Below are 18,814 nucleotides of genomic sequence, written 5' to 3'. Positions count from 1 at the left end.
CGTCCTCCTCCTCCTCATCATCAACATAATCGTCGTCGTCATCTTCATCATCATCATCGTCCATGTCAACGTGTCCCGTGAATGCAGAAGCAGCTATGCCTCTTTACTTCACTTGCCCGGAGGTAGCGTTATTATGATATCAGACCCGATTCCTCTGGCTGATAAACCGACCTTAAGCATATCCTCCTCGGGCAGAAATAATGTCAAAATAAATATGCGACATTGCACAATGTCTTTGATCGCTTAGGCCACAGTGTCATCATCAAGATGGGATGGGATGTCTTGTCGCTGAGGGGTTGATGAAGTGTAATCATGGTCAGGGGGTCTATATCGGCGTCCCTGGCTCAGTCTGCATCAGGTGCAGCTGATTGTTACAACTGCAGAAGCTGCAGCATAAGCTAACATGTGTATCAACTGCAGCTGATTGTTACAGCTGAGACAGACGTCAAGGTACACACAAGCGTATCTGTTAGTTGTGAAAATGAGTTTTCTAAACAGACTCACATCACGCCGGTGCTTAAACAACTGCACTGGTTACCAATGAGGGCCAGAATACAGTTCAAGATACTTTGCCTCACTTATAAATCACTTCATGGTCAGTCTCCTCCTTACATATCTGAACTCATAACTCCGTATGTTCCAGCCCGTGAACTTCGGTCACAACAGCAGAATCTCCTGACAGTACCTCCCTACAAGCTTAAGACCTTCGGTCACAGATCCTTCTCACACACTGCTGCGGTCTTGTGGAACTCTTTACCCTTTGACCTGAAGCTCGCACCGACTCTGGACTCCTTTAAAAGCCATCTCAAAACGCACCTTTTCATTCAGTTCTAGGACTCATAAACAGCTCACTCTTACTGTACATATTGGTTTAATTGTAACGCCATGAGCATGCTTACGAGCGTTGATTTGTGCGCACTATAAATAGGCACTATTATTAATATGAGTGTGTCAGTGAAATGGCGATTGATATTGTTGGTGCAGTTGTAAGTGGTGTCCGTGGGTGTAACTGTGAGTGTCTGTGGGTGTAACTGTGAGCGTCTGTGGGTGTAACTGAGGGTGTAACTGTGAATCTTCTAGTGTAACTGTGAGTGTCTGTGGGTGTAACTGTGAGTGTCTGTGGGTGTAACTGTGAGTGTCTGTGGGTGTAACTGTGAGCGTCTGTGGGTGTAACTGAGGGTGTAACTGTGAATCTTCTAGTGTAACTGTGAGTGTCTTTTGGTGTATGTATCTATGAGACTGACAAGGTGACGTCATCTATGTAAAATGCTATCCGGAAATGTAAGTTCCCACTGCATCTGTCTGTACGTTCATCCACATCACCTGACCACACGTCCATTCGTCCGTCACGCTGTAAATATTTCTTTACCACCACCCGCGAAGATCCGGGTTGTAATTGATCTTCAGTAACCCATGCTTGTCGTAAGAGGCGACTAACAGGATCGGTTGGTCAGGCTCGCTGACTTGGTTGACACATGTCATCGTATCCCTATTTCGTAGATCGATGCTCATGCTGTTGATCACAGGATTGTCTGGTCTTGACACGATTATTTACAGACCGCCGCCGTATAGCTGGAATATTGCTGATTGCGACGTAAAACTAAACTCACTCACTCTTTTCCAGCATACATCATTCCGTCCGTCAATACAAATTCACACACTCGGGACATAACGACCAAGATGATAATTCATCATCTTTCTTCCAACCATAGACACAACAATGCAAGACGCCATATCACCCCATCACTATAATGCGTGGGGTGGACTTCTCAGAGCAAAGATTCACCGTCTCGCGATAGGTCAGTGCAAGTCTTATTACATTGTTGTCTATACATACATGCTGGTATTGCCTTAGTAGTTCCAGTATCGGCCATATTAGTTTCATTTAAAATCTAATTAGATTTGATGTCATATATAACGGCAGCTGGTAGGAGTTTCATCATAAGTAAAAGTGAAATTGGATTCAACTGGAAATAGCTGATGACTACACACGGCAAGCTTTGAACTGAGTTGCAATAAAAACTTTGCATTTTGCGTTACCTGAAAGAAAGTGATTAAATATTAGCGACGGTACAACGATACGAGATTGCATCACATTATCCATAGCCAGCTGTCGCCACAACCTCGGCTGTAACATTTGAACGACGCTAATGTTTAAAGCATCAAGGCACGAGTTGTAAGCATCAAGGCACGAGTTGCGTCCCTTATTTGCGTCCCTTACTCGCGCCAGGATACTATGATCTTGGTTTCAAGTTCAAGATTTGCCAGCTGCCACCACAACCTCCTGCTGTAACATTTGAACGGTTGTCTACTTCTAATGTGTTCGATGCTAATGTATAAGTATCAAGGCGCGAGTTGCGTCCCTTACTAGCGCCAGGATCCCATGATCCAACTTACTGCGTCTGTTGCTTTATGTTCGCTACCACCACAACATCCTGCTGTAACATTTGAACGGCTGTCTACTTCTAATGTGTTCGACGCTAATGTATAAGTATCAAGGCACGAGTTGCGCCCCTTACTCGCGAAAGGATCCCATGATCCAACTTACTGCGTCTGCTGCGATTTGTCACGATTACCACAACATCCTTGCTGCAACATATTCATGTTGGCTGTTTCACCTGAGTGGTAAATGTCTGAAGCTAACAAAGTCACGACAGAAATCTATCCAGTCGTAAAATACAAAACCAGCGTTGAAATATCGAACACTGAAAAACGCTACTGCGTCAACGGACTTTTAACCGAAAAATACTTTCGGCCCTTATTAATCGTAAATGGTCTACTGGGGCTACTTCCAGCTAACAATTACAACTACGAGCTACTGGCACTGCTGTTACTACAGACACGAGTTGCGTCCCTACTCGAGGGTGAGGATCCCATGATCCAACTTACTGCGTCGTACTTGCTTTATGTTCGCTACTACCACAACGTGGATGCTGTAATATTTGAACGGCTGTCTACTTCTAATGTGTTCGACGCTAATGTATAAGAAAGCTGAGTTGCGCCCCTTATAGAAAGCCCATGATAACTTACTGCGTCTGCTGCTTTATGTTCGCTATACATCCTGCTGTAACAGTGAACGCATGTCTACTTCTAATGTGTTCAGACACATTATCACGCGAGTTGCGCCCCTTACTCGAAAGGATCCTATGTCTTTGTTGTACTCATTAATGCCGATTGACAGAACTGGTTTGACACATCATATTGATGTTGACGTGTTTCACCTGAGTGGTAAATGTCTGATGTAAAATGCCACGAAAGAACATAACCAGTCGTAAAATACAAAACAGCGTAGAAATAGCAAACACTGAAAAACTGGGCTACTTCAGTAACAACTACAACTACGAGTACTACTGGTACTGCTGTTACTACAGACACTACTACTACGACCCGTGAAGATCCGGGTTAGAAATGGTCTTCACCAACCCCTGTTTGTCTAAACAAAAGAATAGGGGATCGGCCTGCCAGTCTCATTGACTTGCTTGATGCATGCGAGCGTATCCCAGTAGATAGATACTCATGATGCTGATCACTGCATTGTCTGGTCCAGACATTGTCAATTTTAGACAACCGTCCTAGAGCTGTAATAATGCAGCGTTTAACAGCAAATGACAAAAACAAAACACGTACCACCACTACAACTACATGTACCACGACTACAACTACTACGTCGACACCTCTATAATCAACATCGCTGTCACTTACAGAACTGTAATTAGGTGAGTGAGTTGAGTTTTACGCCACGCGGACACCAGAAATGGGCTTCACACATTATAATCATGTCACGACTCGAACCCTGAACATCGGCGTGACGAGCGAATGCTCTAACCATTAGGCTACCCTACCGCCCTTAAGAACTATATGAGATATTTGCACAATTTACACGCAATTCATAGCTACTACTATTTAACTGAAGCTTTTTCTGGTTTTGCTACTGCTATGTCTACTACCTCCTTCCCCTCCCCCTAGTCCGCACCCCTTCCCCACTCCAATGCAGTAAGTACCTTACTTCTCTGTAGAAGATGTTATTAATTACACTGTCCATGTAACACCATCAACCACCGCTGACTTGTTATGGTTAATAAAGGGCGCCACAACAATAACCCAGCCAACCAATAGGAAGTCATTAGCTGCACATTCAATATAACACAGTCAGAGCATCGGAACTGATAATGAGTTTCTCTTGTAAAATTAATGAAGAGAAATGACCCGGGTATAGCTTAAAACGCAACATCTTAAAATAGCCCAACGTTTGGCGAATGAAAACCTCACTTGCAACAACCAGCAGCGCTAACGGAGGCTGTCATAACTAGTGTTGATAAAATAATTAAAATAACCTTTGAAATAAGAAACAATATAGGCTGATTGATAACCAAGAACTGTGGTATGCCATCAGATCTGACTATAAGAGCGAAATGGACAAGCATCTCTGCGTTAAGTACCATCTGACCATAATGTTACGAACAAGCGCTACCATTTACAGTACGTATCGTGGAGGGTCTCGTCGATGGCCGTGTGGTTATTTCTGCAGGGGATCGATACCGTACACCCACTCTTGGAGTGTCTCCCCCAGCATAGTGCCAGTGGACATGGTAATCTACGAGGACGTTGTTGATAACTGCCTTCAACCATGCCCCCGGTGCCTCTGACAGTTATAACGGTAATTCCGATGCTATCCTAACGCCGCTACAATGTATGGAAATAATCTATGGCACTGTACATTGACAATAATGCCATTATATAATTGAGAGAATTTCTTAAAAAGTAATAATTCTTTCCTTAACACAAATTGACATTTGATTAACAGCTGATTGTAGTGATGTGTGTTGTGGGAGTACATCGTGGACAGCAATTCCGATCACAGATAGGTTAATAGAATTTCTTCCTTCAGTCTTATGTACGGCGTGGTGTACGTTTCTGTCTGGAAACCTATTTCTAGCTTCGGAGACATTAACGTTGAATGTGTGTAACAGTCAAATGTGTCTGGTTGATTTCTACCGAAGAAATGTATTTTAAATAAACTTAGGGGCCAAAGAAGATGAACATTGTCTGGTTTTTATTTAATTGAAAATTACAAGACGTGTTGCTAAATTTGATCATGTCTGTTTAACCATCAATCGTTCCTGTAGTAGTTCTGAAAAGTAATTTGTGTCATGGAAATTGTGTGTAAAAATAGAACGGTTAAATGAAGACTGGGGTAAGAAATATATCTACAGCCACATGACCCTTACCGTGTTAGGAATGCTGTAAAGTGTGCAAAAGAAACGCATTTATTGATTTTCAAAGGCAATTTGTCAAAGATACTATCACCATTGTGACACGCAATGTTAGAAAATGATTATATAAAGGTTATATCAAATCACATAAGACAATAAAACCACGCAGAAGAATGTGTGTGTGTGTGTGTGTGTGTGTGTTTGTGTATCACTAACTTAAAATATTTGCAATTGACAATTAAACCACTTATTATATCAGCTGAGAGGCGTAACTCTTTTTATCGCATTTCTTTGTTATCCGTAGTGATACCCTTTGACGTTCAATTGAAAAACGTGTGCACAAATATAGATATATGCATATATTGAAATAACCAAGAATGACTAAATATTTGCTCACACAATGCTTTACTAATTATTTATATCCTAAATAGTCGATGTCCGTGGTATTAAATTTCCAGGTAATATACCCATGGAAATGAAGAAGGGAACACATGAAAGTACAAGTGTTCCTTTATTTAATTCCAGAATTTCACTCACGGTGCAATACATACCTTGTGAAGAAACCTGGAAAGAATAAAGGAACACTTGTACTTTCATGTGTTCCCTTATTCGTTACCATGAGTATATATCAGTATATAATTTCAAAATCGTACGCTTATAACAACGCAAAATGAACATTCCTGACTGATGTTAGCACTGAGTCTGAGGTCAAGAATATTATCATCTTGATCGGCGATATTGAATAACGTGATATACACACGTAGTGTGTGAAGTCACATCACTGTGTGTGAAGTCACATCACTGTAGAGGGGGCGATGAGGTAGCCTTGAGGGTAAAACGTTCGCTTGTCACGCCGAAGACCCGGGTTCGATTTCCCACACGGGTACAATGTGTGAAGCCCATTACTGGTGTCCCCCCGCCGTGATATTGCTGGAATATTGCTAAAAGTGGCGTAAAACCATACTCACTCATCCACTCATTGTACAATGATTTAATGATATAGTTGTTTCACTGAAAAGCTAGTAAATTTCAGAAACTCGCTAAAATAAAAACATCGAAATATACATACAGCAAAATACCGTTTAGTTGAACTCTAAACGGTTGTCTCGAAGAATGAGTTTAGTCCCGTATTCCTTATTCAGCCATCATGTCTCGGATAACTCGAAGTATTTACGTAGTTCCCTTCAACTTCGACACAATGTTGTTCGACTGTATACAAAAGCATATAATTTTCTATGATGTCTAAACATAGTAACCCGTGAAGGTCCGGGTTAGAATATTGCCTTCAGTAACCCATGCTTGTCGTAAGAGGCGACTAACGGGATCGGTTGCTCAGGCTCACTGACTTGGTTGACACATGTCATCGATTCCCTATTACGCAGAACGATGCTCATGCTGTGGATCACTGGATTGTCTGGCCCAGACTCGATTATTTACAGACCGCCGCCATATAGCTGGAATATTACTGAGTGCGGCGTAAAACTCAACTCACTCATTCACTAAACTTAGTCATACATCTTAACAGTTGCGTGTTACAAAAGCACACACCCACAAATGGCTATTAGCGTGGACGTATCGGAATATGCATGAACGGTTTAAGATGGGATTATATCTCATGCCAGGCACTCAACGTCCCTATAACATGGAAGGAACCACATGCTAGATAGACTATTGTCGGAGTTGGGCCACTGGCTCCAGACGGGTCCCATGTATATCCGCCTTTATTTATCCTAGTATTGACATTATTATAAAGTTGTTTGGAAGCGTACAAAAATAACATTTCCAGGACAGACACTGCACCTCATGGTTATAAATCAAACTGGCAACTTAATGTTTTTCCGTGAAATAATTGTGTTTTATTTTCTCAGGATCAAATGGAATTTATAGGCTTTTCCCTTTATTCGTTTCGGTCTTCATTGGATAAAATTGTGTAACATGGGCCTTCAACAGCGCTTTGTGTCCTGGCGCTGCGCAAACACAACGCCAGTAGTAGCTATGCGTGCGTTGATCTGCCTTGTTCATTATGTCTCTTTTCTGCGTCGATTAATAATGGTAGTATGGAAACGTATAAGTGTCATATTTCAAATATAATGTATCATCTACTTAGATTATATATCTGTAAAGAAAGATACTTACATCTACGTAGAAGTAAGTATCTTCTACGTAGATGTAAGTAGGTGATACTTACGTCTACTTAGGTGATACTTACATCTATTTAGGTGATACTTACGTCTACTTAGGTGATGCTTACATCTACTTAGGTGATACTTACATCTGCTTAGGTGATACTTACGTCTACTTAGGTGATACTTACATCTACTTAGGTGATACTTGCGTCTACTTAGGTGATACTTACATCTACTTAGGTGATACTTACGTCTACTTAGGTGATGCTTACATCTACGTCAATGATACTTACATCTACGTAGGCGTTATATCTCCATAGACGATGTTTTCACCATGTGTTTTTGTATTTTAACAATTAAATAAAGTCAGTTCAAAATGTCAGACTGTCAACGTTAAATGATAAAAATAAAACTGTTTTTTACACATTCACTTAGTAAACCTTTGACACATTTAAATGACGAGTTATTGTAGTGTTTTTATAGTACCTCAGTAAATACACACCAAGGCTGAAAGTCAAACAGATAGGTGAGTGAGTATGGTTTGACCCCGCGTTTAGCAATATTCCAACAGAATCACCGCGGGGGGACACCAGAAATGGGCTTCACACATTGTACCCATGTGGGGAATTGAACCCGGGTATTCGGCGTGAACGGCCAACGCTTCAACCACTAGGCTACACCACTTCGCCCAAACAAATAGGCCATTATTAACTACGCCTAAGGGTGCATAAACAGACCCGGAATCATTGTTGATCATTTATTAAAATGGAAGAGTCAGCTATGCAGGTGAAAGTATCTTCTACGTAGGTGAAAGTATCATTTATGCAAATGGAAGGGTCATCTACGCAGGTGAAAGTATCTTCTACGTAGGTGAAAGTATCATTTATGAAAATGGAAGTGTCATCTACACAGGTGAAAGTATCTTCTACGTAGGTGAAAGTATCATTTATAAAAATGGAAGGGTCAGCTACACAGGTAAAAGTATCTTCTACGTAGGTGAAAGTATCATTTATAAAAATGGAAGTGTCAGCTATGCAGGTGAAAGTATCTTCTACGTAGGTGAAAGTATCATTTATGAAAATGGAAGTGTCATGTACGCAGGTGAAAGTATCTTCTACGTAGGTGAAAGTATCATTTATGAAAATGGAAGTGTCATGTACGCAGGTGAAAGTATCTTCTACGTAGGTGAAAGTATCATTTATGAAAATGGAAGTGTCATCTACGCAGGTAAAAGTATCTTCTACGTAGGTGAAAGTATCATTTATGAAAATGGAAGGGTCATCATTACAAAGGTGTCATTTACGCAGGTTGAAAGTATCTTCTACGTAGGTGAAAGTATCATTTATGAAAATGGAAGGGTTATTTACGCAGGTGAAAGTATCTTCTACGTAGGTGAAAGTATCATTTATGAAAATGGAAGGGTCATCTACGCAGGTGAAAGTATCTTCTACGTAGGTGAAAGTATCATTTATGCAAATGGAAGTGTCAACTACGCAGGTGAAAGTAGGTGAAAGTATCATTTATAAAATGGAAGTGTCATTTACGTAGGTGAAAGTATCATCTTATAAAAATGGAAGGGTCATTTACGCAGGTGAAAGTATCTTCTACCTAGGTGAAAGTATCATTTATGAAAATGGAAGGGTTATTTACGCAGGTGAAAGTATCTTCTACGTAGGTGAAAGTATCATTTATAAAAATGGAAGGGTCAGCTACGCAGGTGAAAGTATCGTCTACGTAGGTGAAAGTATCATTTATGCAAATGAAAGTGTCAATTACACAGGTGAAAGTATCTTCGATTCAGTTGAAAGTATCATTTATGCAAATGGAAGTATCACCTACGCAGATGTAAGTATCATTTTTGGAGATGTAAGTATCTTCTAAGCAGATGAAAGTACCTTCTATGTAGGTGAAAGTATCATTTATGCAAATGGAAGTACCACCTACGCAGAAGAAAGTATCATTTATACAAATGGAAATATCGTCTACGTAGATGGAAATATCGTCTACGCAGATGTAAATATCTTCTACGTAGGTGATAATTCCTTTGCGACTTTGGCACAAATGCCCTTCCATAGTAAAGCCCTTTCAGAACATTGTATGTAACAAAAAATACCTCTGAAGCTGCTGCAAAGGCGATATAAAAAGGCGTACAAGTTAAACAATACAGAGAAACGCTGTCGTTTTATAAATCGATTATAATTCTTAATCCTCAATTACGTTTTCGATTGATTGTCGAAGATTTATAACCCGCGTTCCATGTGAAAAATTGTTTCTCATTATTTTCAGCTGTTTGTACCTCTTGTGACTTTACCACTGGGAGTATCAAACATGGCTGCTCGAGCAGCTCACGTTTCAAATGAAAATTCGATTTGCTTCCAAATTAAATTTCATTCGACTTGCGTATAGTTCTAAATTGGTACATTTGTAGTGTTTGCAACTATTCAAGTGCGAGGATGTAGCAGGGGTCGGTGTTTGAACTGCAGTTTACTCCTAGTACGGGGAACCGGACACCGATTAATGCTCGCTTTTCTGCATAGCGCAGGTTTCTGCGGATATAGTTTTTCATGTGAAGTGTTAGAATTAAATTTTATTCATGCGTGACCGCTTCTCAATTGCATTTCGTTATTTGATTAATTTCTTTATCAAATTTTGAATTGAAATGGTTTGTTTAAAAAATATGGAACAATTACGATTGCCTGTTTATGAAATAGACGTTCACGAAACATATGTCATGTTAAAATTATATGATATAATGCTAAAAAGAAATCAAGGTTGACAAGCGTGTTCACAATTAGTCGGTACGGGTTTTGTTCAATACACGGTGTTCTGAATTGATTATCAAACATATATCAAATATGTATATACACAGTTATTCTGTATATCCCATGTCATAATATGATCTAAACACTTAGCGCAGTTTTAGATAAGCTAAAAATATTCAGTATTTATTAGACATTGTAGTTTATGTATGATCTGTCTAGACAAATATGATTCATTTCACTTTATCTTTGACAGAACAGAGATGCTGATGAATCACTCGGGTCAGGCGCGGCAATTTGCTGTGCTGGGTTGCCCCCTTAGGCTTGCCAGAACCCTGGGATTCAGCGATTTAATCCCCGATTTTCTTGATAAGGTTTCTTGGTTTCTTTACCTGGTTAGGTTTCATTGGGAAACAACACTAACATGGGTATGAAATCCTGTACAGGCCAGGGAATGAAATCCTGTACAGGCCAGGGTATGAAATCCTGTACAGGCCATGGTATGAAATCCTGTACAGGCCAGGGTATGAAATTCCTGTACAGGCCAGGGTATGAAATCCTGTACAGGCCAGGGCATGAAATCCTGTACAGGCCAGAGTAAGTCACTGTTGTGGAGTAAGTGAGTGGGTTTAGTTTTAGCAATATTCCAGCAATATCACGGCGGGGGATACCAGCAATGGGCTTCGGACATTGTACCCATGTGTGGAATCGAACTCGGGTCTTATGCGTGACGAACGAACGCTTTACCCACTAGGCTATGGCACCGCCCCCACAGCGACCCATGTTCCATGTCTACAATAAAGTCTAACTGAGGATTTCTTCCATCAGAAGTATGGAAGTACTGAAGTGTTACCACTTTATAGATCTGGAATAATGAAGATACTGAACAGCTGGTAGGAATATATACAACATTTACACCTGTAACCATCTTTTGCATTATTCAACTCAAACAATTGATTATTTATAACAGTATTTCAAATGTCAAACACAAAACGAATGAACATTGAATTTCTATTTAAACAAGTCGCAGAACCAGATATGCTAATGGATTGTGATTCAGTCCAACGTCTGGCCACTGTCGCTCAGCGATCTAAACTTGAAGTTCCACCGCGCCAGATGTGACGTTAATGTTGTATTTTCGATCGTTGTGTCTAGGAAGGACATTTGTCTAGTCTGAAGTGCTCTACTGTCGCATATGTGCCTCCATTGTCTGACGCCCAAGTCCAGAATAGTCTGCTCCGTATTTAACGATATGAATCGCTGCACTGACAATAGCATATGCGTACCTTCCTAAGTACTGACCTTTACGTGCATTTCTCTGTAGCTGACATTTGTAGGTCTGTTGAGCCTGGTTGTTGTTAATGAAGATGTGTCTTTGGGTTTATTGTGTAACCCGATCACCGATAATTAGGTGTTCATCTTATACAAAAAGTCTTGGAATTTTGACACATGAGGATAATTCCAGTTATTTCAATCAGCGAATGAGGCTTCATTGGGTTCACGTTGTTCAACCCGCACACATACAGAGAGAGAGAGAGAGAGAGAGAGAGAGAGAGAGAGAGAGAGAGAGAGAGAGAGAGAGAGAGAGAGAGAGAGAGAGAGAGAGAGAGAGAGAGAGAGAGAGAGAGAGAGAGAGGAGAGAGAGAGAGATAGGAGAGAGAGAGAGAGAGGCACAGAGAGAGAGGGACAGGAGTGAGACACAGAGGGACAGAGTGAAACATAATATTATAAAGAGAGACAGAGAGAGAGAGAGAGAGACAGAGGCAGAGTGAGGGAGAGAGAGACAGTGAGAGAGAGGGACCCACATCTTCTACACCTCCTCAATATTACAATATTGCAACAATGCCTTATTTTCATTGTTTATATCATTTTTAGTAAACACTTACAAAATCCTAGCGTCTCCTTACTGCTATCACTAATTACAGCACCAGCTCGATAAACCTAACCCCGTTAATCTATAAACCACAAATCTAGAATGTTGTCAATGGTGGAATAAAATTAAAGGGATGGTTTCACATACTTTGATTCCAATTCCAAACACTTGTTAATCCGAATAATTTCACGGGAACGACACCGTCCGCATTATTCGGTTTCAGTGTGAAATCCCAACGTATTTGGGCACAACAGCTTGCATTAAAGCAAGGTTATTGGATAACAGGAGTCGTTGCAATCAATCGCACAATACATTAACGTCACAATGAATTAACTGCTAGGACACAATGCCATCTATCGTAAAGCAAGACCTATAGATCCTTGGTCATGAATTATTCACAAATGCTTGTTTCGGTGTGTTAATGACACTTGTACCTGCTTCGCATTTCTCTGTTTACACACATGACATGAAGTACATACATGTTTAAAATACATACGTCAGTGTATTTGTCAAAAGAGGGAATTCAACACGAAAAACGATTCCTAAAGGAATACACATGCAGCATGTCATCGAGTAGATATATGTAAATTGGCCCAAAGCGCATGAATAATTTTGGTACCTTGATTCCATGCATACGCAGGGTATCGAGAGGATGACTTAATAATTTGGAAAGGGTTTTGTCACTAATGCATAATTAATCTCGATACCCGGTACCTTAGTGAATGTGGAAATAGTTTCACTATCGCGGGTGCTGTATACATCTGAGTCATTTATCTGTTATTTACAATGCAGGAGTGGGCTGGTTAAACGCCGCTCGGAAGTATTTCAGTTACAGCTTAAGGAGTGTGAACACCTCTCTCTCATATTTCTCTCTCTCTCTCTCTCTCTCTCTCTCTCTCTCTCTCTCTCTCTCTCTGTAGATGTAGTATCTACATTCAGTGTGTAAATAATATCCCGGGCAAACTCTGGGGTAGCTGTATCTAGCCCAGCACATACCGTCATTCAATAGTCCTTGAATTGATATAATGTTAAAATGTATTTAGTATTTGTAATAATTCTACTCTACGTAACCAATGCAAGGAAATGAAAAATTTTCGTTTCAAAAAGAGAGTGTGTGTGTGTGAGAGAGAGAGAGAGAGAGAGAGAGAGAGAGAGAGAGAGAGAGAGAGAGAGAGAGAGAGAGAGAGAGAGAGAGGAGGGAGAGGGAGAGGGAGCGGGAGAGGAGAGAGAGAGACAGACAGAGAGAGAGATGAGGACAGAGACACGAAGGACAGAGAGAGAGAGAGAGAGCGTGCTAGAGATTGTGAGAGAGAGAGAATCTATGTCAGAGAGTAGAGAGAGAGAGAGAGAGAGAGAGAGAGAGGGGGAGGGAGAGAGGGACAGTGGAGAGAGAGAGAGACAGAGAGAGAGAGTCACACCGACAGATGAAGACACTGCGTGCTACATTGTGCTGTATAAATCTATGTCAATGTAGACCAAGCTAATACCATCAGAGAAAGTCAGGCATGGCCTTTGGCAGGCCATGGCATGACATCATGGCTTAGCATGGCTTGACACTGACCATGGAGACTAAACCATCTCACGTCTACCACGTCGTTGTATAACAGTACAGGTCTGACTCACTGACGCATGAGACTATACAGGGCACCCGTACATGTTTAGCTTCATCCGTGGTATCAAGTTATCCCGACAGATGTTTAATCATTGATAACCTGATATCTGACATCTGGAAAGGCGCCATTTAGCGTTGTCTTTTATGTCACAACCATAGCAGGCGGATAAGCTGAGAATGGCTGATGTTATCGTATCAGGTTTGGCGTGAGTCATGGTACATATTTGGATTTCAAATTGGGACTGGTTGGCTGCAGATGGTGGACATTCATCTTGGTTATACAGTTAATATCAGAATGAATCATTTTTATGTGAAACTGTGCTATGATCCTCACCATATCTCTGATATTAGAATCAGATGTATGTACATGGTGCTATGCGTTTTGATTGGGCTTTGCGATACGTCTTAGGAGTCATATCAATGTCATTAGAAGCGGCAACAGCAGCAGCAGCAGCAGCAGTAGTAGCAGTAGTAGCAGCAGTAGCAGCAGCAGTAATTAGCGTCGTAGTAGTAGGAGTGGTAGTGGCAGTAGTAGTAGTAGTAGTAGTAGTAGTAGTAGTAGTAGTAGAAGTAGTAGTAATTGCTGTTGTAGTAGCAGCAGTGGTAGTAGCAGTAGCAGAAGTAGTAGCAGTAGTAGCAGCGTTAGTAAATAGCGTTGTAGTTGTAGGAGTGGTAGTGGCAGTAGTAGTAGTAGTAGTAATTGCTGTTGTAGTAGTAGCAGTGGTAGTAGCGGTAGAAGTAGTAGTAGTAGTAGTAGTAGTAGTAGTAGTAGATTCAGTAGTAGAGGTAGTATTAGGAATATTCTCAATAGCTTGGTACTACTACTACTACTACTACTACTACTACTAGTAGTAGTAGTAGTAGTAGTAGTATACATAGATTATTGTCAGAAGTAATAGTCGTAGCTGTCGTGGTAGTAGGAGCATCAGTAGTTGTAGTTGTTGTGGCAGCAGCATGAGGATGGATGATTGTTTGAAGAAGTTGTCGTATTTCAATTCATAATCTTTAAACTGGAACTATAATGAAATGTTCTGATGCTGTCTTTGTAGGCTATTGTCATACCAAGTACTGACCTAACGGTTCACGCTCAGTCTTCATCCAGACATATATTGGACTCTAGCTGTACTGGAATGCACATATTTATACACTTTCATATGCATCGATATTGTCACTGATGCATGTTAAATATTAATGCAGTTCTTCCCCACGATTGAAGCACGTTGTTTTAATATTCCAGTCACAATACGATCTGTTTTCCTTCACAAACCAAATCACGAAGAACACGTTACTGTAGATCTTGAATTGGCATCGACAACACATCGACAAGCGCAGTTTGTGTTACACATGCACATAATGCACGGTAAGTGGTTTGAATATGTTGCAGATTCAACAACATTGTTGTTGTGGTTGTATGGTTGGTCCACACCGAACCATTATTCAAAGAGGCGCTAAAGGAATCAAATCCCGCTCACTTTAAACATCATAAACGATTGATTGATGGCGAAAGCTATACAGCATCATAATATGTCTCCCAACCAGACTTTGAGTCATTCTGGAAAGTAAAGTCTGTCCCAGTGTGATGAATATATAATTAACAGATGTTTTGTGAATGTTCCTGTTCTTTAAGAATATTGCCAAGGGAGTTCCTTAAGTATCTTTGATCGTACATGCGAGTAATGATTTGTTTTTAAAATTCCATACATAAAATATAAATCGCTGCCTCGATCGTATGTACTGATTCTGAGATGTGGAACGGGTTTATCAGAGCGAACAGGACTCGTGGAAATTAGATTGGAGATATGTAATGTGGTTGTCGTTTTGCGTTGTGGTCGCAGAAATCCATAAATTCGTTCGTGGGACAAGTCAATATTAGGCGTAAATAACCGGTCTTTTCAGCTGTGGTAGGCATCCCAAGGGAGCTATAAATGTTGGGGCTACAACAACAGCGTGTACGACTGGGCAGGAACAGCTTGAGATTTCCTAGCAGACGACAGGGAATTTATCGTCTGCTCTCAACGAAGCAGACGTACAGAGTGACGACATGCTCTGATCTGCAGAAATCAATGACAAGATAGAACCTGGGACTGGCAACGTTGTAGAACAGGCACTGGGGATGGGGTAGGGGTTTAGACAAAAACGTGGTACTCACTATTTTCTGGTTAAGGTTTTCCAATTCTTTCTCAGTAACCTTGCGCTTTTGCTGTTCCTGTTGTTGTCGCTTATATTCGTTGTATTTTGAAAACAGATACATCCCCGGTGTCGCTAAAGCATTGAAAGGCTTCAGTAACGGAGAATGAGTCGGCCGTCCATGCGGCATTTTTTCGCAATGCTGCGAAGATGTACGTCGCTTCCAAAAGTGAACCATTATTCCCCGATTTTGGCTTTTCAAGTCATTTGCCGGAATCAATCCTTGACGCAAGATCGTGTGTTGCTCACCAGCCGCAAGTCCGTACTCTCGTCTGATTGGACGATATTCTCCGTCTGGAAGAATCCATGTCATCGATTGGCTGAGCGAGGCACCTGCTGGTCATTCATCAGCTGGAGCATATTTTATACTCACAACGAAGGGGGTTCACTGTGTGGGACGATGGTCAGGTCCGGTACCCGGGTAAGGGTGACAATAGTCCCCGTTGGTCATTTTCCCTGCACAGAAATGTCAAGCATGTCAAAGGCTGAATTCCTGAACGCGAGTACTCCTCGCGTGGTGGGACTTTACCGCGGATCCAATCAATACTGGCTGTGTGCAGAAAATAATATAACTGTATAGGCACTCTCGTTACACAAGATGCGTTGCTAATACCTCTCACAACTACACTTAGCACCGCGACGTGGCAGGCCTCTCACGGAGTTATCAAGTCTATTTCAAAATTAAGGCTGGTTAGCGACGCAGTTTCATATACAGGACGTTGTCATTGTCGACTCTCAGGTTCATGTGCAGCACCTGCTGTGTGGATCGCTTGGCTGGGTAGCCTTTGTTTGATTATACATAACCAGGCATATATATCTAATGTGATGCGATTGTTGTGTGTATTGTCTGATTGTTTGCTTAAATAATGAAGCGGTTTGGCTGGGTTTGTACAGACGGTTGGATGGATGACTCAGACTCGTGGATGTGAAGCTGGAGCTGTTTACATTGGTACAGAGTCACTTGGTTAAGTCAAACAACGGAATCAAGTACACATTGCAGGTTTGTACATAGTGACAGGTTTTGTTTGTTCGCAGTGGAAAATGCATTCAGCCATACAGGAATGTGATGACAGTCTGTAAATAATCGAGTCTGGACCAGACAATCCAGTGATTGACATCATGGCCATCGATGTATGCAATTGGGATACGATGACATGTTTGAGTCAACTCGAGCATGACCACCCGCCCCTGTTGGTCTTATCTCATAACAATCATGTGTTGCTGAAGACCAGTTCTAACCCGGATGTTCTCCGGGGCATTGTGACAAATGATGTAATGAGATGCTGTGATGAGATGCTGTGATGAGATGCTGTGATATGCTTGGAAGCGTGCGATCGATGTGAAAGGGAACCTGGAAGGTTAAGCAGTTTGATAAACAGACGGGTATGACAAGGAGGAAAGAGTACGTGACATGGATTGGAGTGTATGACAAATAGAAGGGGTTGACACAGGCGAAAGGGTATGACATGGTTTTAACGTTATGACTCAGTTTGAGTGAGTGAGTTTAGTTTTACGCCGCTTTTAGCAATATTCCAGCAATATACACCCGAAATGGGCTTCACACATTGTACCCATGTGGGGAATCGATCCCAGATCTTCGGCATGGTTAGCGAACACCTTAACCACTAGGCCTCAACCGCCCCTGATTCAGTTTGAAGGTTAAGCCATAGAATAGTCTGTCTCACAGTCCCTGACCAACATCATTTTCCCTACTGCAAAGACCTCCTCGTAATTCTAAAGCCCTAAATGAAGCAAGTCTAGATTCTGAATTTCCCATCTTACCGGTAGCTGGAACATTGCTGAGTGCGGCGTAAAACTAAACTCACTCACTAACCATCTTGCCGGAGCTCCTTTTCAGTTTAAATGGGTTTGTTTTTACTAAGCTAAGTTAGTTTTCCATTGACGGGGCGGTGGGGTAGCCTAGTGGTTAAAGCGTTCGCTCGTCACGCCGAAGACCCGGGTTCGATTCCCCACATGGGTACAACGTGTGAAGCCCATGTCTGGTGTCCCCCGCCGTGATATAGCTTGAATATTGTTAAAAGCGGCGTAAAACTGAACTCACGCACTCACTTCCATTAACGGAGTGTACAGAATAAGGTGTAGCAGGTTGCCAGCTATGGCATAGAGGAGAGAGTGCATAGCGTGGACTGACAGGTATGACAGATGCAAGGTTTGGAGCACGGTATGACAAAGGGTATGGAAAGGTTTGACAAACAGTGAAGGGTATGGCAAACGTCTTTTGTACGACATATGACACAGTACATGGGGAAACAGTGGGTATGAAGGAAGTAGTGAGTGAGTTTAGTTTTACGCCGCACTGAGCAATATCCCAGCTGCAATAATCCAGACCGGGACAGATAATCCAGTGATTGGCACAATGGCATATTGCATTGCATCACGAAATACGATGTTTTTATTACACATAATCCGATGGTATGTTCCGATCTCTCTGTTCGCGAAAAAGAAAAAACGAAAGAAATGCATCGCTCTCTGAAACGTCCACATAACTTAGAAACCTGTTGAAATTCAATTGAAGTCTGTAAATGTGTTTTTCATTTGCATCACTGGGGCACCTCGAGGGCGGCGGGGTGGCCTACTGATAAAAGCGTTCACTCGTCACGCCCAAGACCCGGGTTCGATTCCCCATGGGCACAATCTGTGCAGATCATTTCAGATGTCCCCCGCCGTGATATTGTGGGAATATTGCTAAAAGCGGCGTAAAACCAAACTCACCCATCACTCAGGACATCCTAAAGACGAACGTACCTTCTTAAAAAGAATGTATTGTTCCATAGACTGGACAAAAATAATCTTTCCTAAGATTTTACACAAAGATTTCGTTGGAAACATTGTGTGTCCTTAAACATCTGTCATGCATAAAAAAGAAGAACTTCTCCCAGTCTTCCTTCCAGAGACAACCACTGCACGTTTCAAGTCTGTCACGCGAATTTCGATTTAATGAAATTGAAAATAACAAAGAAGTGTTTCCCTTACAACTACTACTGCCGGTACAACATCCTCTACTACGGGAGCTGTGTGTACAA

At 41.5% G+C, this 18,814-nt stretch overlaps 1 protein-coding gene across 1 annotated transcript in view; it reads right to left on the bottom strand.

The window, feature by feature from the left end:
• LOC124292273 overlaps positions 1–16,347 on the bottom strand; it is a 69,275-nt gene extending 52,928 nt beyond the window's left edge. The window contains exon 1 of the mRNA XM_046729334.1: positions 15,733–16,347. Within this exon, the coding sequence (XP_046585290.1) occupies positions 15,733–16,083 (351 nt within the window). The 5' untranslated portion in view covers positions 16,084–16,347. The remainder of the gene's footprint in view (positions 1–15,732) is intronic.
• Positions 16,348–18,814: the final 2,467 nt, after the last annotated feature.

The sequence above is a fragment of the Haliotis rubra genome, unplaced genomic scaffold (genome assembly GCF_003918875.1).
Source record: "Haliotis rubra isolate DU_JTF1 unplaced genomic scaffold, ASM391887v1 Scf510, whole genome shotgun sequence".
In the NCBI taxonomy this organism is placed as follows: domain Eukaryota; kingdom Metazoa; phylum Mollusca; class Gastropoda; order Lepetellida; family Haliotidae; genus Haliotis; species Haliotis rubra.
This window is presented reverse-complemented; position numbering and strand designations above follow the sequence as displayed.